Here is a 24763-nt window from a genome sequence, read left to right as displayed (position 1 = left end):
TTTTTAACTTTTTGTAATGGATAAATTGTCCACTTTGGTGGCTGAACAGAAAAAAGGCTTGACGCTTACTGTCCAAAAGATTCCATTGTCCACAGCATAATTTTCCGAAACTGAAGTATTATTTATTACAAAAAAGCAACTGTATGCAAAATCAAAAAATCAAAATCTCAAATAACTAAAGGATTGAAAAGATAAAAAGTAGATTGAATAAGTCTATTTCGCATGGTGTCCGGCCGTGAGGTCAAAGACTGTCACTTCCGGTTCTGGCCACGCCCTCAGGTGAAGTCACAGGAACTTTATTTCCAGAGGCCATCTCCAACTTCAACCCCTAGATGGTGTCAACTCAAATAACAGCTCACATAAGATATTTAATAAACATAATACTTAAATTAATCCCATTTTAGCTCCTACACTTTTTTCTTTACTTTTTATAGAAGTTATCCCTCAATTGTTTGTTACACATATTACATATATATTTATATAACATACATTATTTTTTTACAGATATTTATCTAAATAAATACATATTTACACAGTCAAGTTTATTCTGATTAGGCTCTTAATTCAGAAAACAGTAAAATATTAAAAATAAATATTATTATACAAATTTAAACATTTATTTTCTTACATGTTATATTCTTTCATCTTTTAATTCATAATATAAATATTTATAATATTTCAAATGCTAATTTAATTTTTTTTTTTTCGACAATTGTAAATGCTTTTGTTACAAACCCTTTCGCACGTAAGTTTCAAATATTCTGGCTGACCCCCCAGCGTGAGTTTTTTAAGGCGACCTTTATTTAGAACGTATCGCTTTATGGTTTCCATGGTGACGCGTCATTGCTTGTTACGTGACACACTGCAGCACTGTATGAATGATGATCTGCTTTTATTTAATTTTTCCTTTTTTATTCAAAATATTCACAAATTTGTTAACTATAGCATGAAATATCTAATATTCCGATTGCCAAATATGTGCAAGTGGATGTGTTTTGCTGCTTAAACACCTTTTTAACGATCGCGTTAGTTGAGCCATATGAGCGATGGGCGCCGCCATGTTAGTTTGCGCCGCACAGAGAATCGGATCTGTTGGATTTACAACCCGTGAATTCATGGTGCGTTCAAGTCCTCCTGGGAAGTTCGTATTTACGAGGTGGGAAGTCGTGTATACGACGGTAGGTGTGTTCAAGTCACTTTCGTCGGAGTATGATGGCGGTGTGCCTTCTCTAAATTAATTACACAAAATAACAACACTTCTGCTTCTAGAAAATGGAGAGCAAATAATGTGAATTAGTTGCATGTTGCTTTTTTATGTTTTTAATTAATTTATGAAGCCATTGTAAAAAATATTGTTACATATTTCATTTTTATATTGTAATGCTATCGTATTTTTTGCTGGGAATCAGCTTACTTCGTTGTAAATAGAAAAACCTGTCACTGTATTGTGGTATTTCGCCATGTTTCTGACTGACACGCCCCCAACTCGTACAGATCGGAGCTTAAAGAAAATTACGAGCTTCCCACTGGTATTTACGACATTGTGGTGGCGTTCATGTCGGTTCTGCTCGTAAATACGATCTTTCCTACATGACTTGAACGCACCATCATCCACTTCTCCCGAAATACATGAAAGTAAGTGAGTCGGTGAACTGGGGAAGAATAGAGTAAGCTTTAAAGTTACTTTCACAATGTGTTTCTGATATGAATAAAACGTGTCGTCTAATTATAATGGAAAGGGTTGTTATTTCCGCTTCTATAGACATCATTGTGTATTTTACAAACTCTAAATATATTGTTTTGTTAGTACTCATGTCTATTTAAATTTCTGAAACCTAAAATAAACATCATTTGGTTGAAAACACTGCATATATGTGATATATTAAAAGCGCTGCGCGCGTCCGTCTCTGGTTTAGCGCCAGTTAAAGCGCGCACGCACATTTGAATTTGGCAGTTGATCGCGTGATGAGCTGAACATTCTAATCACACCGGTGTGATCGTACGCTCCTGGGGCCAGCCAAGACTGATCACACCGGTGTGATCGTACGCGTTAAAGGGTTAAACAGTCTGTGTAAATACACATTTTTGTGTTTATGAGCTACTTCAGCTGCTTTTGCTGTTTAAAGGAAGTACAAAATATTCAGTATATATATTCTCTCAAAACAAAACCCAATATCTTATGGTAATTTTCCTTCTCAAGCTTAGTTATCCTGTTTTAAGGACATTTGACTGTTTACTAACATTTGAAGTAATTAATGTACAATATTGTGTGTGTGTTCAGTCAGGTTACACTCCCCTGCACCTGGCGGCTCAGTCCGGTCATGAGAACGTGGTTCGGTTACTGCTGAATTGTCCTGGCGTTCAGGCTGATGCAGAAACAAACATTCAGGCAAGAGATCAGAAGCACGTCTGCGGTCTGAAGCGTGATGTTAGAGCGCAGTAGTGACTGACCGACCCTCATGTGTTTCAGGGCTCCAGTCCTCTCCACCTGGCGGCTCAGAGCGGACACACGGCTGTGGTTGGACTGCTGCTCAGCCGCTCTGCTTCTCTGCTGCACCTGACCGACAAACGGGGATGCACCTGTCTGCATCTGGCCGCCGCACACGGACACGTGGCCATGGTGAGAGTCCTGCTGGGACAGGGAGCGGAAATCAATCACACCGACACGGTGAGAAGAAAAACCTCAATCTCAGTTGTATCTCATAGACAGAGTAAGTGGTGAGTGAATGGATGCTTACTTACCGTAGTAGTCCAACATGTTAACTGTCACTTTAATCGATGGATTTAATGCATCCTTTTTGACTGTTAGAGTAATACTGATGTAACACTGAATCAGCTCTGGTCTGTCTTCAGAGTGGCTGGACGGCACTGCATTACGCCGCTCAGGCCGGCTGTCTGGAGGTTTTGTCTTTGCTGGTGGAGAGCGGAGCGTCAGCGTGTGCTGAGTGTTGTGCCGGATGGACTCCGCTGCAGTTGGCCGCTCAGGAGAACCACGAGGCTGCCGTCATCTTCCTGCTTAGAAGAGAGAAGGACACTCTCCGTCTGCTGGACGACAAGAAGGTGAGACTCATTCTGTGTCTGTGATTTATATGAACCTTAGATGAGAGTCACTGAGTGAAGTCAGGACAGTGTGAGTAAGTCATAAAGGATCATTAAAGGAGTCCTTGACTATGATTTCACTTTTTTAACTTCAGTTAGTGTGTAATTAGTGTGTACGACACTCAAAGTTCAATGCAAAGGGAGATATTTTCTTTTACAGAAATCTCTGTTTAAGGACTACAACAAACGGCTTGTAGGGATTACAACGAGCTTCTTCCAGGGTTGGTGACATCACTAACGCTAAAATTTACATAAACACCGCCCCCTAGAACACACAACAAAGGGGGCAGTGCCATGTTGGGCTGCTTTAGAGAAGAGGAAGAGTTGTTGTAGTAGAGTGTTGTTGACATGCCGTCATTTTACGCCGGACTGCTTCACAAACGAGGCTCAATTCAACGAAAAAAGATGAACATGACGGCACATGCTAGTGGATGAGTTGAATCAACTCCACAGCAACTACATCAATTTATCCACTAACCATTCAGAAACGTCCAGTTTCACTCTAAAAGTTGTAACTTCTTCCTGAGTCTCTCCATCAGTGTCGACTCCGGTTTGAACAATGTAAGGCTGAACACTGTTACTGACAATCCTCATTTTGGCTGCGTGAGATTCTCCAGCTTTGTTGTTGTTGAGCTGTTAAAGCTCCGCTCTCTTCTGGAAAGGGGGCGGGAGCAGCAGCTCATTTGCATTTAAAGGGACACACACAAAAACAGCGTGTTTTTGCTCACACCCAAATATGGTCAAATTTGACAAGCTATAATAAATGATCTGTGGGGGATTTTGAGCTGAAACTTCATAGACATTCTGAGGACACCAGAAACTTTTACATTTTATGAAAGAAGCATTATTGGTCACCTTTAATGAACATGAGCAGAAGAGGCTCAGAGGAAGATTTCTAGCTTTAAAAACTTGTTGAAACTTTTTCTGCTGCAAATAAACCAATTGAAGCTGCATCATTTAGCTTTTTTTCCCCATGATATCAGAAGTGGATTATTTTGTTTTATGTTTTGTAGTTTGTGTTCAATCTGATGGTGTGCGGACGGATGAATGATAATCTGGCTCTGGAGGAGTTGGTCCTTCATTCTCCCGCTCCTCTGGATACGTCCATCCGTCTCTCGCGAGCTCTGACTCTGGCTGCACTCAGAGAGAAGGAGCGTTCAGTGGACCTGCACGCAGCCGCTCGTCATTGTGAGGTCATGGCCTCTGATCTCCTGACCTTAGCCTCCTCAGCCGGGGGTCACGGCGCAGGTCCGATTCTCAGGGCTGTGGATCATCGGGGTGCCAGCGTGCTGGACTGCCTGATCGAGTGCCGGCAGAAAGCTGTGGTGTCCCATTCGGTGGTGCAGACGTACCTGACGGATGTGTGGTACGGAAGCCTGCAGTGGGACTCCTGGAAGATCCTGCTCTCACTGCCGCTCAGACACAGGTACTGTCTTTCTGAGGAAACTCTGCATTTACATTCACTTCACAGCTAATCAGTGTTGTTACTGATAACTAAAACTAAAAATCTGGGATTTGGGATTGGAACAACATGAGAGCGAATAATTGATGACAGAATTTTCATTTTTGGGTGAACTGTCTCTTTAATTTAAATAAAATAAACATTAATTGGAATAAAATAAAATGTATTTAAAAAAATCACATTTTCATTTAGTTTAAGTTGAAGTACTAAATTGACTAAAACTAAAACATTTTTAAAATGTTTAAAAAAACTTAAAAAAAAACTAATAATGACTCTAACTGAAATGAAAATGGAAAATATAAAAATCTTTTTTAATTTTAGTTTAAGTTTTAATAGTTTTAGTAGGGGTGTAACAATTGGTTCGATATATGACACTAATCTCACGATACGATACTTTGTGTGTCTCTGTTCTTGTATATATATGGTTTATGATGTTACAGTTCCTCGCAAGGAACGCAACAAAACAAGGGAGACGCCACACAACCGCTTAATTTGCAAAAAGAACAATTTATTAAACTATAGAAAATAAACATGAAGTGTTTTGGCAATCAGTGTAAATGAATAGTCAGGGTGTCAGCATGTTTGTAAGTGATACAAGTGTTACAAACTAACAAAACCAACAAAAGATAATGTCCAACAAAATCCGCTCTAGGAAGGGCGGATCAACTCCTCGAGTGCGGCGGTGGTCTCCCGCAATCTCCATAACCATCGAGAACGCCGATAGCCCCATGAAGGGCAACAAACGCCAACAAGCACCAGGCTCTTCTCTCTCTCCATCAGTTCAAACGTGTCCTTTTGACAGAGCGTTGATTCGGTACAGGTGCAACATTACGTCATCCAATCGGCCAGTCACCTGTAGCTCATAGAAACACAGTGACTCACTGACTCACTGAGACGTCACACACCCCCCTTTAAAAAAATCCTGTAAAATCCTATGAAAAGGATCCTTACAACACCAGAAAAATTTTTTTTTTTTTTTTTTTTTAAAAACATACTTTCCTTTTACTCTATTTTTTTCCATAGCATCCGATCCACCAGTACAATCATGTTCCTACAGTCATCTCAATTCTTCATGATTGCTCACCTTACCCCCAGCAATCTGGATCCTGAAAGCAAATTAAGGAGACAAAAGGGCACAGAAAAACAGAAACAACTGCCTAAACATTACTTTTCTTCAGTGTGATCAGGAACACGAGATAACGCATCTGCCACTACGTTATCAGAACCCTTGATGTGTTTTACAACTAGACTGTAAGGCTGTAAAAAGAGAATCCAGCGCATCAACCGCTGACTCGGAGACTGTAGAGAATGTAAAAACGTTAAAGGGTTGTGATCAGAATAAACCTCCACAGGTAGTCCTCCCCCCACGTATACATCAAAGTGCTGAAGAGCCCAAATTAAAGATAACGCTTCTTTCTCGATCACAGAATAATTCTTTTGGTAAGTATTAAACTTACGAGAAAAGAAACTTACTGGATGATCAAGTCCAGAGTCACCCGTTTGCAACAAAACAGCCCCAGCACCAATTTGACTCGCATCTACCTGGATTTTAAATGGCCGATCCAGCCTAGGAGCAGCTAGAACAGGAGCCGCGGTTAACAACAGCTTAACATTGTCAAAAGCTTTCTGACAATTTACACTCCAAACAAACTTAACAGAATCCTTGAGCAAATCAGTGAGCGGGGCAACAACAGTTGAAAAGTTGTGACAAAACCCTCGATAATACCCCACCATACCCAGAAATCGCATCAGCTCTTTCTTGGTTGATGGGGGAGGAAAGTGCTGAATCGCCACGACTTTGGCTTGAATAGGACGTACCTCACCTTGGCCAACTTCTTTGCCCAAATATCTTACTGTCCCCTTGGCAAACTCACACTTTGCCAAGTTAACTGTAAGACAAGCCTCTGCTAAACGGGTCAAAAGAGCACGAAGATGTATCAGATGTTGCTCCCATGTGTTACTAAAAACGATAACATCATCCAAATACACTGCACAACCTTCCAGGCCAAATACCACTCTATTCATCAATCTCTGGAAGGTTGCGGGTGCATTTCGCAGGCCGAAACTCATAACCGAGTACGAATATAACCCAGATGGCGTAATGAACGAAGTTATTTCTTGAGCTCTAGGAGTTAAAGGCACCTGCCAATATCCTTTTAAAAGGTCCAGTTTGCTTACAAACTTTGCAGTACCCACCTGATCCACACAATCCTCCATTCGAGGAAGTGGAAATGCATCAGGTTTAGTAATAGCGTTCAATTTACGATAATCAGTACAAAATCTGTAAGTAAGATCTGGCTTCTTCACCAGCAAACATGGTGAAGCCCAACTGGAGCAAGAAGGAACAGCGATATCATTCTCCAGCATATACTGAACTTCAGATTCCAATACTTTTCGCTTGCTGATAGGAACTCTATAAAAACGCTGACGAATAGGACGCGCATCTCCCACATCCACATCATGCTGGATCAGATGCGTACGAGTTGGCACATCTGCAAACAAACAAGGAAAGTCAAGCAACAATTTTGTCAATTCTGACCTCTGTACATCAGATAGATGCAAAAACAAAGCCTCCAGATTTCGAAGAGTCTCTGAATTCTTCAATCGAGGAAGCAAAACACAGTCCTCAGGGACAATCACATCCTCCCCCCCTCCACAGAAAGAGGCTGATCATCAAAAGAGGCACTAGAAATGGTGACAACTGGACTAATTGGTTGAGTTTCAGAACTACAAGAATGATAAGGCTTAAGTAAATTCACATGAAAACACTGCTTTGCTTTTCGTCGATCTGGAGTTGCAATCTGATAGTTTTGGTCTGTCATTTTACAAAGAACTCTGTATGGACCAGTAAATCGTGCGCAAAAAGGAGATCCAGATGAGGGCAACAAAACTAACACCTGATCACCTGGTGTAAAAACACGACATTCTGCATGTTTGTCAAAGTGCTTTTTCATTTTACTCTGTGCTCCAACAAGATTTTTCTGAGCACTTAAACCTGCCAAAAACAAACGTCTACGAAAACCATTCACATATTCTAACAAGTTTTTTGGCGGATCATCTTCCACCAGTCCCTCCCTCAAAACAGAAAGAGGACCACGTACACTGTGACCAAAAACCAGATCATTTGGGCTAAAACCTAAGCTCTCTTGCTGTACTTCTCTAGCTGCAAGTAATAACCAGGGTAACCCTTCCTCCCAATCACGGTTCAACTCCACACAATAAGCGCGCAACAATGCTTTCAATGTTTGGTGAAACCGTTCAAGCGCACCTTGGCTTTGAGCATGATATGCACTTGATTGATTATGTTTCACATTGAGCACTCTCAAAATCTCAGCAAACATACGTGAAGTGAAATTTGTCCCTTTATCGCTTTGAATAATCTTAGGTATCCCGAAAATAGATATGAATTGGGTAAGAGCTTTCACAACTGCTTTAGTAGTAATTTTTCTGAGAGGGTAAGCTGCCAGATACCGGGTTGCCTGACACATTACTGTCAGCAAATATACGTTACCTGATTTAGAAGTAGGTAACGGACCCACACAGTCGATTATTAGATGTTCGAAAGGCTTACTTGTGACAGCTATAGGACATAGAGGCACTGGTTTCAAAGTTTGATTGGGTTTGCCTGTTAACTGACACGTATGACATGTCTTAATGAAGGCTGATATATCCTTCTTCAAGCATGGCCAGTAGAATTGTCGCAAAACTCGGTCATAAGTTTTATTTACTCCTAAATGACCTGCCAATTCACCATGAGCAACCTTCATTACCATCTCACGGAACGGTTTTGGTACCACTACTTGAATTACAGCTTCTCCAACTAAACCTTTCTTACAGGGAACATATTTCCTCAAGAGCAGCGCATCTTGAACAAAATATCCACTGACAGCACTTCTTACCTCTTGCAATGGAACAACCTTCTCAAACAACTGATGTAATCCAGGATCATTCTGTTGGGCCATTACCAGCTCCCTATTAGAAATAGGAGAAAGAGTAGACAAACCAGGCACAACATACTTTGATTCCTTTTCTTCAAAAGATGTCTCACGACTCTTTGAACGAGTTACCACACATGACGTAAATACCTCAGGGAACTTTTGCTTTAACAAATCAGCTTTCTCCATCAACGGAGTGGGCATTACTACAGGTGGTGGTATTACCTCTCGCCATACCCTACCTCCAGCTAAATCATTCCCAAGTATTACCATGACACCTTCCACTGGTAATGATGGACGGACTCCCAGGGTTACTTCTCCACAGACCAACTCCGAAGTCAAGTTTACTCTATGCAGCGGAACAGAAAGAGTGTTTAAACCAATCCCTTTAATCAAAACATCCCTACCTTTACTTGATTCATCAGAAAAAGGCAAGATAGACTGAAGAATAAAGGATTCAGAAGATCCTGTATCTCTTAAAATCTTAACTGGGACTGCCGCTTCTGACTTGGTTAAAGAAACAAAACCCTCTGTTATAAAAGGTACAAAGAGGTTTTCAGTTTTTGACTGGTACATCGCAGTCTCATCCATAGAGGCACTAGATTGAAAATCATTAACTTTTGCAGTCTCCGCCATTAACACAGGACTAACATTAGCATTTGACTTCTTTTGACTGAATTTCAATTTTGCGGCCAAAACAGGACACTTATTTTTCCAGTGTCCAGCGTTGAAACAATAATTGCATACTAAATCTCGATCGGGTTTTCCACGACCATTTTTCTCAAATTTTGAAGAAAAAGTTGGTTCAAATCTTCTTGTTGCAACTCTATTTTCAATAAAGTTACCATAGTGATGACCTGATCGTTCAACTCTATATGCAGATTTATGCGTCAAAACATAATCATCTGCTAAGACTGCAGCTTCACACACATCATGTGGCTTCTTTTCATTTATGTATGTAGCAATATAGTCAGGCACAATGTTCTTGAACTGTTCTAAAATAATAAGATCACGTAACCTCTCAAAATTATCAACATTGGAAGCACTGCACCAACGATCAAAATGAGAAACAAGTTCTCTTACCACCTCAGAATGCGTTTGGCGGTCACCTTTCCTCCAGTTCCTAAAACGCTGGCGATATGCCTCAGGAACTAACTCATAAGCCTTTAGGATTGTCACCTTTACCTTATCATAATCCTTCCGGTCGTCCATCGAAAGCGCTGCATATGCCTCCTGTGCTTTGCCTGTAATCACAGTTTGGAGCATAACAATTCGGACAGTATTTGGCCAATTCCTTTCTTCAGCAATAGTCTCAAACAAAGAGAAAAATACATCAGGATCATGTTCATTAAATTTAGGTAGCAATCTTAAATTACTGGCCAAGTCGAAACCACCATAATCGTTCCTCTCACCACGCTCTGGGGAAAGTTTACGTTCCTTTACCAATTTTAAACGCTCCGTTTGCAACTCAAACTCACGTGTTGATTTTTCAACCTCTAATTGTTTCTGTGCAAATTCAATTTCACGTTGTTTGAGTAAGTTATCGGTTCTTAATTTTTCAATCTCAAACTCAAATCGCTTAGTTTCCTTGACCAATTCTTTATCATGATCCTGTTGCATTTGCAAAATCTCTTTTCTTTATTCAAAAGACAACCCTGAAAAAATATCTACAAGATTTCTCTCAACCTCTTGTTTTTTCTGTGCGGAAACGATTAAAAAATTGTTTTCAATCAACCAATTTCTCACAATAGAACGAAGTTCGTTTTTCTTTACTCGTTTGTCTACCTCACTAATTTTAAAGTACTCTACAAGTTCCCACAACTGTTTCTTCACAAACACATTCAACACGTCCTCTGATGGAGCGTTAATAAATTCTTCAACGGATGCCATATTAAATTAATTGAAAAGCCAGTGCATTTAAAAACAACAGCTACAGAGAAAACATCAGTCCATTATTTCCCCTTCTACACTGCCTATCCACACACTAAACTATTATATACCTAATCTTCGTGCAGCTTTCAAGAGCAAAGCGACATTAAACACCATATACCGATAGTTTCAAAACTGAGCAAAACAGCCCAATTTGTTACCACGGCGGTGTGCTTCACCCAAAAGCCTACACAAAAATAAGAAAGGCAAAACAACAAACCAACGCAAAGCGTTGCTAATACCTACTGGGGAACATGAACAAGGTTTAATCTATAACCATAATAAAAATGCACTTACCTTACATGACGACTACGAACTCGCAGGACATTTTATAACTCAAGTGTTTAAATTGCATGCACCTCCAAAATAATACGAGTAAACAATAATTTGGTTGCTAATTTCACATTTACCTCAAACAGAGCACAACCCAAATAAGCTAAACTATATTTCTACATTTAAATCAAACGAATACGTATTTATTTTTATCCAGTTAACAATCTTTAAGACGAGCCCCCATTTGTTACGGTTCCTCGCAAGGAACGCAACAAAACAAGGGAGACGCCACACAACCGCTTAATTTGCAAAAAGAACAATTTATTAAACTATAGAAAATAAACATGAAGTGTTTTGGCAATCAGTGTAAATGAATAGTCAGGGTGTCAGCATGTTTGTAAGTGATACAAGTGTTACAAACTAACAAAACCAACAAAAGATAATGTCCAACAAAATCCGCTCTAGGAAGGGCGGATCAACTCCTCGAGTGCGGCGGTGGTCTCCCGCAATCTCCATAACCATCGAGAACGCCGATAGCCCCATGAAGGGCAACAAACGCCAACAAGCACCAGGCTCTTCTCTCTCTCCATCAGTTCAAACGTGTCCTTTTGACAGAGCGTTGATTCGGTACAGGTGCAACATTACGTCATCCAATCGGCCAGTCACCTGTAGCTCATAGAAACACAGTGACTCACTGACTCACTGAGACGTCACAATGAGGACACAAATGTGTATAGTAACATGGTTATTATAAAGTAAACATGGACATTTCCTGTGTCCTCGTAAACCAAATGGCTTAAAAAAACATACTAAACGGTATTTTTTTTAATTCAAAAAATGCAGAAAATTTTCTGTGATGGGAAGGTTTAGGGGTAGTTTAAAGAATATACAGTTTGTACAGGATAAAATCCATTACATCTATGGAGAGTTCCCGTAAACCACATATACATACATGTGTGTGTGCGTACAGGTTTGGCTATAATTGTGAGGGACAAATGTCCTCACTTATATAGTGAAATATTGTGAAAACCAACTACTGAAGACATTTTACTGGTCCTCACTAGTTAAAAAGGCTTATAAATCGGCCAAAACATGTTTTTAAATCTAGTGTTTGTACATGTTTCTGTGTAGAGTATGTTTAGGGGTAGGGCCCATAGAAAATATTATTAATCTGATATAAAATCAACAGAAGTCTATGAGATGTCCTCACTAATATAGTGAAACAAACATGTGTATGTTTGTGTGTGTCCTGATTGAGAAATGTGTGTAATCATTTTCCACACAGCTTCAACACCATCCCAATCGTGAAGTTCATGAGCCACCTGGTGTCACACCTCTTCTTGTTGGCCCTGTTCATCCTGACTATCGTGTATCCACCCATCAATCCTCTATCCCAGGGCCGTCTGGTGCCCGGCTGGTCCGAGTGTCTGTTGCTGATCTGGCTTTGTGGAATGCTGGTTTCCGAGCTGACTCTCCCAGGTAAGCGCACTGGATTAGCCTGGATCCGTCTTCTCCTCCTGGGTTTTTCTGCCGCGGCTCTACTGTGCCACCTGCTGGCGGTCCTAAGCCATTTCTGGCCACCGACTCACCTGCACTTCCTGTTCACGCGGAATGTCTTGCTGGCTGTCGCCATGATGCTCGGCTTCATCCAGCTGCTGGAGTTCCTGACTTTCCATCACTTATTCGGCCCATGGGCCATAATCATCCGAGACTTGATAAAGGATCTATGTCGGTTCGCCGTGATCCTCATGTTGTTCCACACCGCCTTCACACTAAGTCTCACAGCACTGTGCCAGCCGCTGTATCCACCGGATTGTGTCAACGGCACCGCTAACGCCACGGAAGTGAGAGGGCCGGATCCGTTAAACATATCCGAGCTGCTGCTCTTCGCCTTGTTTGGTTTAACCGAACCAGAAAAAATTCCCGTCGTGGAGCGCTCGCCTCCCGCGACGGCCATTTTGGTTAAAATGGTATTCGGCGTGTATCTGGTCGTGACGATCATCGTGTTGGTCAACCTCCTCATTGCCATGATGAGCGACACGTATCAGCGCATCCAGGCTCAATCCGACACGGAGTGGAAGTTCGGACGTGCAGTTCTTATCCGCGATATGTGTCACAAATCTGGAATTCCGTCCCCGTTCAACCTGTTCACCAACCTGTTCTACTCCATCAAGGTTCTCTGCAAGTGTGCAGGTATGATTCGCTTTTCATTCGTGATCGTTTGCATATTTGTTTCTGCTACTGAATAGAAAACATATCTGTATCCTGTTCTCTGTTCAGGGAAGATCTGTTCTGCGGAGAGTTGTTATGTGACGAACGAGGATGAAGACACTGAAGGTTTGTCTGACTCTCGTTCTCTAGATCATCTGGCTCAAACATCTGTTAGCTGGGTCAGAAGGAACAAGAGGACACAGATCCTCCCCGAGGGCAAGTGCATCTCATTTCCCAGGCACAATTCACTTCTCTTCTGCTTTGGTAGGAGATTCATTTATGTGGTCAGTTTTAAACTAACCCCGTCCACTAGATTATATTATTTAAGCAATGGTGTTATTCAGAAATGACACTGGACCTGTTTAAAACGCTCCTCTTTGGAAGAATTTATATTTTATGTTAAATATCAAACAGAAGGAGCCTATATAATTGCTATATTTTTATATTATTGTATGAAAAATATTGTTAAATTATTATATTTTATTTAATTATTGAAGTTTTTTTGTTATTGTTACTCTTAGTTTGCCATAAAAATAGCGTTTGCTGGCCCTAAAAGTTAAAGACAGATGCGATTAATCACATCTAACCTAAAATATAGATACGATGAATCGCAATTAATTGATTTGACAGCACTTATTTATGTAATTAGCGCTGTCAAATCAATGAATCAAATCTATCTTTTAGGTTAGATGTCATTAATTGCAATTAGTTCATTTAACAGCAATAATTTATTTATGTAACTAGTGTTGTCATGGCATCTGTCTTTTAGGTTAGATGTGATTAATCGCGATTAATTGATTTGACAGCAATAATGTATGTATTTAGTGCTGTCAAATCAATTAATTTGTGATTAATCGCATCTAACTTTTAGGTAAGATGCCATGTCAAATTAATTAATCGTGATTAATAGCAATCTGACTTTTAGGTTAGATGCGATTAATCACAATTAATTGATTTGACAGCACTAAAATAAATACATGAATTATTGAATATTATATTATGTTATATTATTTAAACTTTTTATTTTTTATTGTTTAAATAAAGAACATATAGTTGAAGATGCTTTTCTGCTATTGTTTAGTCTATCTAAACTGTTAGGAAAGGAATAGTAGGAAATAGTTCAACCATTAAAAATGCTTTGGAACTGCATGCACATTTGAGTAATGAATAATGAAAAATATTTATGTATAACCCACGTGAATGCACATGAATTACATTTTTATATTTATATGCCAATATGCATGCATTAAATAAATAAATACATGAATAAATAAATATTATGTTATATTACATTTTGAGCAAAAACTTTTGAAAAAAGTTTTGTTAGGTAGACATTGTCAGGTGTCAGTCTCAACCAGTCTTGTGTTGTTCCTGTGCAGATGGTCAGATCACGATGTCCAGGTCTGGAGGACAGGTGCACGTGGAGAACGTTGTTGATTGGCCGTCGGTGGTCCAGCAGTTTTTAACCCACCGTAGACAGAGGGACAGATCACTGGAGGATGAATGACCGACAGCTCACCATGACTGATGAGTTTGCACTGCCTATATGAGCACCAGTACAACCACATCACTTCCTGTTTAATGCTGTCAGCTTCAGCATATCACAGCCTTTGCCTTTATCTGATGTTGACTCCTCACTATTCACTTTAATGTAAGATGTCATTTACTGCACACTACTGGTCAAAAGTTTGGGGTCGGAAAGATTTTTTAATGTTTTTGAAAGAAGTCTCTTCTGCTCACCAAGGCTGCATTTATTTGATCAAAAATACAGTAAAAAATCTGAAATATTATTACAGTTTAATAAAGCTGTTTTCTGTGTGAATATATTGTAAAATATAATTTATTCCTGTGAATTTTTTGCATCATTACTCCAGTCATCAGTGTCACATGATCCTTCTGAAACTTAAGAAACATTTCTGATTGTTATCAATGTTGAAAACAGTTTTATATTTTTGTGGAAATGGATACATTTTATTTTTCAAGGTTCTTTGATGAACAGAAAGTTCAAAAGAACAACTTTTATTTGAAAGTAACATTATAAATGTCTGTACTGTCACTTTGGACCCATTTAATGCATCCTTGCTGAATAAAAGTATTAATATCTTTCAACAGCAACAAAAAAAGATCCTTCCTGACAGGAAAACTTTTGACCTGTACATGCTCATGATTAGAGTGGGTTGTGATGTGCCTTCCTACACGATATCTCTGACTTCTGAACATAAAAGCATTTTATTGGCCGATGCTATAAAGATGACATGAAACCAGTTGCAGTGATCGCATTTGTTTGACAAGCTGTTCACTTGTCAACAGTGTTTCTCCATGTAGGAAGTTGAAAACTGAAGGAAAATCACTAAAGCACTGCCAGGAGAATTTTTTACAGTATTACATTTTGTGTTTGTTTAGTTTTATTATTAGTGCCTCAGAAATATCAGTGTTAATGATATGGAAAAATATCTTTATTTTTTCCTTTTTTTTTTTTTTTTTTTACTATATTTTATTACACACTTTTATTACTACACATGTTAATGACACATTAAATAATGTTACATGCTACATATAGCTGTACAATCATACACCGAGTCAGCAGCGCCTTTATAGAAATGAAAGGAAAGTGTTTTCAAACAAACTTATCAACAGGCTTAAATCGTGTTAGTTCTGAACTTTGACTGTTCTGAAAACAAAAAATAAAAAATAATGTGGACCAACATTATTGCGGAAGGTTTATTCTCAATCTGTCAGTCATCATTGTATTGCATTGCATTATATGTTTAAAAACTACAGAGATTTGATCATAAAACTAAGCATTTAAATATCATGTTATTGGCAGATATAGAACAACGAATGATATTTATATGCATTTTATGTATCCGCTATAGTGCTATAAAGGTCTCATTACAAATATCATAATTTCATCTTACGTTTTGTCCATATAAATATCAGCATCTGCACCAAATTGCATATTTTTGCTCCGTTTAGGCCTCAACTGTTTTTTTTTTTTTATCTATATTCTCACTATATCAGACTATGAGCCATAAAAGCCTGATGTATTCAATAATTATTTTGTATCAAGTTTCAATAAACTGTGTCAGCCTTTACAGTAACACATTATTTACTGGAAGGCTGATTATTTGCATGCTAACAGGTTAACTAGTAAATTATATTGTGTTTGACGTTAGACTATGTTGATGTCCACTTCTTCCTCTCGGAGACGAAATGAAACAGGCTCGTCGTGGTCATTCGTACAGTCAAATCTATGATGATTCCCACTCTCACAGGAAGTGTCTCGCTAACCTGCTTTACTCCTGCTTTTAACTGGAGAATGATGGGTATATACGCTTAAAACATGTCCTGTCAGTTTTAACTCTGGACAAAGTGATGAGTGAAGAATAAACATTTGTAACGAGGGCCAGTTTTTCACTTTTATGGATGTTCATTTTTGGCCGCGTGTTTATACTGAGACAGTAATTCATCCGTTCTGCATTAGAAGGGAAAGCGCAAGACTGCGTTTTTCTGAAAATCAGGATTTGTTTTCTAGAAACGTCCTAAAATTAACTACGTTTGAGTAAAATAACAACTAATTCACTCTTCCGTGTAATGGATTCACTCGCATTTATCAGACATTCAGACCAAACACTACATTTATGTTTCCTGTTTTGAGCTTCTCATGTTGCTAATTTTATATCCATAAGAGCTCTTCATCTTGCTGTTTAAAGTTTTTCTATCCAAGCACAAGAATCCAAAAACACTAAAAATCTTCCAAAACAGTTTACTCTTATAGTGTATAATATCAGGCGCATTCTTCTTGTCCTCATTTGACTATTTATTTTCACTTTTTCTTAACACTCATATATGGAAGCCCATTTGTGCCACATAAAAAACCCATCATACTTTTTATTAAATCAATTATGACACCAAATTATGAGATAGTGAAAATTGACGTCAAAATTATGACACTGAATTGAGAAGTCGTAAAAATGTCATTACTATGTCATAATTATCACATACTAAGTCATAATTATAAGGAAAAGGTCTAAATTATGCCATACTAAATCATAACTGAGATTTGTCTCTGTCATAATTATGACTTTTTAATCATAATTTTGTCTTTTAATTTCATAATTTTTACTTTTAATGTCTTAATTATGACTTTTTAAGTCATAATTCAGATTTAGTATGTTTTTTTTAATCTCATAATTATGATATAAAAGGTAGAAATTATCAGATAGTCTAAATTATAACACATCAAGTCATATTTACAACATACCAAGTCATAAATATGAGAAAAAGTTTAAATTACGACATACTAAATCATATGTCAAAATTCAAAATTATTTCTGCATCATAATTCTGACTTTTTATTTTGAGTGTCATAATTTTGACTGTCAATTTCAACTGTCATATTATTATGACTATTATGACTGAAGTCATCATTTAGATTTTTCATCTTATAATTGACTTAGTATGTCATAAATTTATTATGAGTAGTATAATAAATACAAATAATAAGTAATATTTTTTTCTTACGTGGCGTAAATGGGCCTCCGTGTATATATGACGTGTGTACGTATTCTATATTTTCTATTAAGTAACAGATATGTATTCACCTTATTTTTGAATGTGCGTGACTTCTGATTAATCAGCTGCTATATATAAATAACTAGAAAAATAACAAAGTGCAACAAACATTAAAACTATTTCTGCTACAAACCAATGTGTTTATGATTACGATAATAATCTAAAATGACATAACAAATACCAGTCTGGATTATCATGCAGCATAACAAACATATTAGAAAACAGCTGTTTTTGTGCAGCTAAAATAAGACCAGCAAACCACATTAGGCTGGTTAAAGCTGCTCGACTTTTCAGTGTGTTTCTTTGGAAAATGTAATGGAAATGTTCCATGCCATTCTTTAAAGTACTGCAAAGTACCATGGTACTAGACCATATTCAGCCTGATTTCACCATCATTGTAAGTGCTGGGATCTTTAACAGGTCTTTACATGTGATGTCGGTAATCTGACACACCTGTCTGTCGCTGTCCTTCATATATACAGAACTAGTTTTACAGTTTCATTAGTTGTTGAAGGCCAGAAGTGATTTACTGTCTCTGGGTTTTATCAAAGTGACGGATGTTTAGACAGTGACGCTGAAGAGACTCCATCTGCTCTGCTGTTAAAGACTCAAGACTGGACAGACACATTCAGTACAAAACAAAACACATTAGCATTCAGTTTGTTTCCTCACAAACCATTGTCATGTTAATTTGCCTTTAAAGTTTGTCATCTTGTAAAATAAGCTCTGAAACCATTCTAGAAATGTCAGTCCGACGGTAAATATACTCAGTTTATTCAAACCCATTCGCAAAAGGATAACTATAAAGATAATTCTAAAAATCATACTAAATATAAAAGAATAGCAAGTCCACATCATAACTGTAACGATACAGACACAGAGGAACGATATCATGGAATCATTTTCAGAATGATTTTTTCCATCTGATGAATATTAAAAACATCGACAGCCAATCAGAATCCATTCTGCTTTAAAGAGCTTGATCATTTAAAGCGACAGATGATAAAACTGCAGAGGGCGCTTAGAATAAACAACAATATCATGCGTTGATGTGGATGCTAATATAGTTTTCGTCATAAGCAGCCTTTGCAATTTGAAGGCCCATTTCAAAGAAACAGTCGGAGACAAGCCTAAGTTAGTCATTGAATCATTCATTCAAACAATTTGTTCAAAACGGCTGATTCATTTAGGGACAAAACAGAAGTGATTCATTAGAATGATTCATTCAAAACTGCAGATTCTTTCAGTAACAAAACTGAAACTCTATCTCTCTGAGACATGCAATGGCTCTACTGTTTGGAACTATTTTCATTGGCAAAATAGAGGAAAAACGGACATTATTGTGTCTAAAATGTAAGTCACCTGATAGCCTATTAACTTATTGTTATTGAATTGTTGTTTAAAATCAATACCACATTTGCAAACGTGCTGATATTCTGGAAAACTGCACTTTTGCATGTGCTATATTGCTTATACGGAGACTTTTTTACACCATATCTTGGTTTTTTAAGCTTTTTTATCAATTTGGCAGCTACTGGTTATCACTATAGACTAGTTATCTTTATATGTATCGTTTTTGGTGTGAACAGAACCGCTCAATCTCCCATCATCCCATGAGGCACACTTGTAAAGAGTCTGTTCTGAGAGAGATCAGGGTAAATCATAACATATCCAGATGCAGAGGTACTGACTTGACTGAGGAAGATTTGATGGAGAATGACAGTACAATAAAGCAATTGAATCAGTTCAGTTTCCAATCTGATTCAGAGCCACTGCTTTGTTAAAAATGGTCAAACACATCTACCCAAGTGTTTTTCTGCTAAAATGCATCCCAATCATCCTTGGCCAATCTATAGTTCATATTTTGTGGCTGTTTCATCATTGTTGCTGTTATATAATTTCTCCTTTGATCTGCATGTTCTTCGTTTCAGATCTGTGTCTTTTAGGCTTTTGTTTCAGAGTGTTTATGCACAGAAATAACAAATCATGATCTCAGAATATTGCAGGATTTACTGTAACATGGATGGATATCTGTTATGGTTTGTGCGTTTCAGTCTTGACACTCAATCTGCTGAAGAATGAGGTGAAGGACTTCACTAATGCAGTGTTTTTCTTATGAGCTCCAGCTGTTGAGCCGATGGGCTTTGAGGGCCCGTGTTTCTTTGTGTGTGTCTGTGAGGTGAGGTAACGCACCGGGGGTCCAGGACGGTTCACCTCAGGCTGACTGTCTCACGGGTGGTCCACCATCACTCACTGTGTTTTCGATGGGGGAGCCTCTTTAAAGGCCCACTGAAGTGCCTTGAAACGCACAGCATTATTCAATGTGTTGACGTAATTTCAACTGAAAAAGGAAGACTCCTCCCCTTTTTTTAAAATAGCCAATAGCGTTTAGTTTATAACACAGCTAGACCACAGCTGTTGAGCTTGGTAAAGCCTAATTTCCCCCCTAATCTCTAACTCCTTCGAATCTCCTATATTTACACTGTCTGAATCATTCCCTGTCCCTTATATAGTGCACTATATGCCATTTACCATGTAGAAACTAGTAATTGTGTGAACAAGTGACCGGTTTCAGCTGTAGATTCAGCGTCTATTTATAATGTAGGGGGCGGGACACTTTATATTCTAGAGAGCATTTGATTGAACAGAACATCTGATGAGAAGCTGAAGTACAGAGTAATGTCATCAAAATCATTGATTGATATTGGCGGAAGTGAGAGACTGTTTTGAATAAGTTTTGAATGATTATATCTACTAAATGCGAATTGTAACATATTCACACTAAAAGCCAATAAACTTCAATTTTAGGGACTTTAAAAGACATTTGCAGGTATGCTTCATCAATTTATCATCTAAAAATATGCTAAATTGTCAAAATAATTATGCAACAATGTAAATATATTATTATTTGTTTTATTTTATTATTTCATAATATTAATATTATAAGAATTCATAATACATTATATTTTTCAAAATGCATTTTTTCTTTGAAACAAATATTTAGTTATTAAAATATCAATGCAAATATAACATTTAAATAAATATTTTCTTTTTGCTAAATGTAATATTTAAATCTATAAATATATATATTTTTAATAATTATACTATATATGCAGAAAATGTAATATCTAAATCTCTGTAAATGTGTATACAGTATATATATATATATATATATATATATATATATATATATATATATATAATATATGAAATCAATATCTCATTAAAATGTGATTAATTATCATGAAAATAATAATGCAAAATTGTAAATATATTATTATTTATTGTTTATTTTTTATATTATTTATATAATAATAATATAATACATGCAAAAAATGCATTCTAATATAAATATATTTTTAATTGTCATGAAAATATTGTCAAAATGCAATAAAATGCAAATGTAACATTTTCTTAAAGTAAAATAAAAAATAAATCTTATTTCTAATAAATGTATTTTTCTAATATATATTTTTTTCATGAAAAATTATTTAAATCTGTACATGTGTACAGTAGACGTTTTTATTTTTTAATTGTCATGAAATATGACAAATTGCATTTGTATATAAATAACTTTCTTAATAAAAGTTTATTTTCTTAATTTGTAATATTTAAATATTTAAAATAGATATATTTTTTCTTTGTAAATCTGTAGCATTAAAAAAAGTTGTAGTCATTTTCAAAATAGTCATGTAATCCATGCATTTGTGCACAAACTCTCAGAAGAAAGATCTAAATATGGAGTATGGATGTGAGTTTTGCCATGGCTGACTGACGTCCCAGAGGCCTGTTTACTGGGTGAGGTTTACAGCTCTAATCCCACAAGACTGATGGTGCTGCAAAGTGACTTTTGAGAGCTTCTGCCCAGAGTTTAGAGGGGTTGTTGAGAAGATGAGAAAGAGAGCGAGGGAAGGGGAGGGTGATGGACAGACCAAGAATGAGGAGGCCTAAAAGTCTGTCATTCTTCAGTGAGACTCACTTCATGAAAGAGCAACTTCTGGAAAGAGAGCGCTCACTTATCCTTGAGAGGCAAAGAGACACTCAGACAAATCAGAACACCATCCAAATGGACACTGCTGCACTGGGATGTGCAGTTTTATCCATCTGCATTACTAGTAATGGAGATTGTTGAGATTTCAGTGAAGCTTTATTTGATTTGAGAACTACAGAAAGGAACCGACATCCATCTGGACCAGAAAGAGCAGCTTCCAACTCCACCGGTGAGAATCTCCTCTTTATTTGCTTATGAAAATATGTTTACTTTGAGATGTATTTATAGTAGAATCAGTTGAACCTCAAACCATTGGATGTTAATAATATATATTTTCCATGAGAAATGACCGCTGATTGAACCATGAGGAAATTACAGAACAACATGATGTTCCATGAGACGGAATCTAAATGGAACTTAAACTCCTAATATGGAACATTCATGTAAAGATCAGACAGAGTTAGACGGCTGATGAGAGAGAATCTGAGATTCTTTTACATATTTCATTAAAGCTCTTAAACTCTGACTGACATTCAGAACGAGTCTCGGAGACGTCAGCGAACAGGAGCACAAACTCTCTCACAAAAAAAAAAAAAAAAAAAAAAATGCCAAAGAATGTTCCATTTTTAGAAAGCTATGGAAAGATTCACACAGAGCCCGGATTGGTGGTGGTACATTAAGGGCTGTTTGAAAGTTTAGATATTTGTTTTTAATGACCCTACAAGTTCAATTAAACCATCAAAATATGAGGAAAGTATTTTATATTTTTTAAATATTTTAAAATATGAGGGAAGAACAAAACACTAAACTTGGTTAAGGTATTTATCTGACAAAATATAAATAAATTGGCAAATAGAAAAAAAGCTCAAGGAAAAACATATACATTGACTATAGTTTAATCAGTTATTAATATTTCGTTGGTTCTCTCTTGTTTTTGCATGTGTTCTTAATTTCTTTGTATGAAAGCCTAACCAAAAATTTGGCATGTTTCATTGTGTTATCATAAATAAAATAATAAACTCCAAGCACAACTACATAATATGCGTACAAAATCTTTAACAAAATTACAAAATTTGGGTGAAAAAGGGTGAAGGTGTAAATTTTCCTAGACCAGACATCACTTTTGGCCACTATTTATATATTTATATATATATATATATATATAATATATATATATATATATATATATATATATATATATATATATATAATATATAATATATATATATATATATATATATATAACAAGTAGGACAAAAAACATTTAAATACTGTACTTTTATACTTTTACATTTTAGAAATAATTCTAATATGCAAATTTGCTGCTCTAAAACATTTCTCATTAACAAGCTAAAAACAGTTGTGCTCCTTAATATTTTTGTAGAAACATCTTTAAATTTTTTTTTTTTTTTTAATTAAACTTTTGAATTTTAGTTATGTTGTTACATATTTTACACTGTACCATAGGTTAACATCATAATTTACTTAAACTGGTTGCTTTTAGAATATATGTATATACAGTGTGTGTGTGTGTGTGTGTGTGTGTGTGTGTGTGTGTGTGTGTGTGTGTGTGTGTGTGTGTGTGTATGTGTGTGTATATATATATATATATATATATATATATATATATACACACACACACACAATCACTCACATATATATATATATATATATATATATACATACATTTATATATTAGATTTACAAAACAACTACAGTTTAATACCATCCTTTTCTACACCAATCAAAATATTGATGTATTTATATTTAATTATAATTAATGTAATTTATTTATACTTTGTGTGTATATAATTATATTTATATTATTATCTATTATATATACTCTATATTTGTAGTATTAAAATAATTGATAGATTATTTGTTTTTAACTTTTATTTTCTGTGTTCTAGCCATGGAGATCTTCCTTGAAGCACATTCTAACATCACATCTGAATCTCCCGTCAATACCAGCGTCCACCACCTGGGGGTGCCGTACCTAAAGAAACTGACCCACCTGCACGAGTCTCTGTACCAGGAGTTCTATGTCCTGTGGATCACGCTGATGGTGGTGAACACACTCATGTTTGTGGTCGGCGTGGTCCTGAACAGCCTGGCGCTCTGCGTGTTCTGCCAGCGAAGTCGCTCTCGGACGACCCCGGCCATTTACACTATAAACCTGGCAGTGGCCGACCTTCTGGTGGCGTTGTCGCTCCCGGCCCGCATTGCGCTTTATCACAGCGGAGGCGACTGTGTGGCATGTTTCTACATGCACACCTTCAGCTACTTTGTGAACATGTACTGCAGTATTTTGTTTCTCACTAGCATCTGCGTGGACCGCTATATGGCAGTGGTGCGGTCGGCGGGAAGCCGCAGACGAAGCCCAGCAGCTGCAAAATGCGTTAGCGTGTGTGTGTGGCTATTCGCCGTGGTGGTCACGTACTCGCTGCAAACCTCGGCCCTGGACTTTCACGGAGCTTCATGTTGCCGCGGTGCCGTGCTCTTCACCCTCACCGTGCTGGAGTTCGTCTTACCGCTCATGGTAATCGCGACGTTTACGACCCGCGCCGCCTGTGCGCTTGCGGACAGCAGGCTCATGCCGCAGAGCTGGGGTCGGCGTGCGCGTGCCGTCAGGCTGCTGGTAGCCGTATTGGTGGTGTTCACCGTGTGCTTTACGCCGTATCACGTGCGCGAGGCCGTGGTGTACTTCCAGCTAGGGGGCAGCAGAGAGCAGCACGTGGTGGCGTATCACGTGACCATCACGCTCAGCAGTCTGAACAGCTGCCTGGATCCTGTGGTTTACTGCTTCGTGCCAGATAGTTTCCGCTCTACCCTGCGAAGAGAGCGGAAGAAGAGGTTCAGAGAGCAGCCGGTGGCAATCAAGGGAAACAGGAGCACCAGAGATGCAGGAACGCCGACGGCCATCGCATACAGCGTCGCAACGCTCACGCTCACACCCTGCCTACTGCCGTCCAGAGACATTCCCACCTGAAATCAAACACTCCGATAGGAGTTTTACCAATGGGTCAATATGAGAAATATCAAAGAAATAATCTATCATCTATAAATATTTACATGCAAGTTCTTTACTTGATTATGCTTAAGCTTACGATGTGTGGTCATGCCTTAACTCATTTTTCAAACAGCTTAAGCATTAAACGACTGACACAGCTAGATTTTTGCCGTTACCTTGATTTCACTCTGCGTGTAAACACCTTAAATTCTGCATCTATTCTTCCCTATTGGAATGTACATCCAAGTAAAATGGCTTCTTGAACAAGAACAAATGTA

At 37.5% G+C, this 24763-nt stretch overlaps 2 protein-coding genes across 2 annotated transcripts in view; both read left to right on the top strand.

Annotated features, from left to right (window-relative positions):
* The window catches only part of trpn1 (transient receptor potential cation channel, subfamily N, member 1), a 47776-nt gene extending 33182 nt beyond the window's left edge, over positions 1 to 14594 (top strand). The window contains exons 23-29 of the mRNA XM_067361679.1: positions 2282 to 2389; positions 2471 to 2668; positions 2854 to 3060; positions 4113 to 4525; positions 11984 to 12891; positions 12979 to 13125; positions 14289 to 14594. Coding sequence (XP_067217780.1) covers positions 2282 to 2389; positions 2471 to 2668; positions 2854 to 3060; positions 4113 to 4525; positions 11984 to 12891; positions 12979 to 13125; positions 14289 to 14416 — 2109 coding nt within the window. The 3' untranslated portion in view covers positions 14417 to 14594. The remainder of the gene's footprint in view (positions 1 to 2281; positions 2390 to 2470; positions 2669 to 2853; positions 3061 to 4112; positions 4526 to 11983; positions 12892 to 12978; positions 13126 to 14288) is intronic.
* A 6948-nt stretch (positions 14595 to 21542) lies between these two features.
* Positions 21543 to 24763, top strand: LOC137002075 (G-protein coupled receptor 20). The gene is made up of 2 exons (XM_067361557.1): positions 21543 to 21704; positions 23386 to 24763. The coding sequence occupies exon 2, from the start codon at positions 23388 to 23390 to the stop codon at positions 24462 to 24464; it is 1077 nt and encodes a 358-aa protein (XP_067217658.1). The 5' UTR covers positions 21543 to 21704; positions 23386 to 23387; the 3' UTR covers positions 24465 to 24763.

This window comes from Chanodichthys erythropterus, chromosome 15 (genome assembly GCF_024489055.1).
Source record: "Chanodichthys erythropterus isolate Z2021 chromosome 15, ASM2448905v1, whole genome shotgun sequence".
Lineage (NCBI taxonomy): Eukaryota > Metazoa > Chordata > Actinopteri > Cypriniformes > Xenocyprididae > Chanodichthys > Chanodichthys erythropterus.
Note: the sequence above shows the minus strand (reverse complement) of the source record. Positions and strands in the feature narration are given on the sequence as shown.

What these genes read in the sequence shown, in the direction of transcription:
- LOC137002075 (XM_067361557.1), top strand. Translation starts at nt 23,388, where the DNA reads ATGGAGATCTTCCTTGAAGCACATTCTAACATCACATCTGAATCTCCC.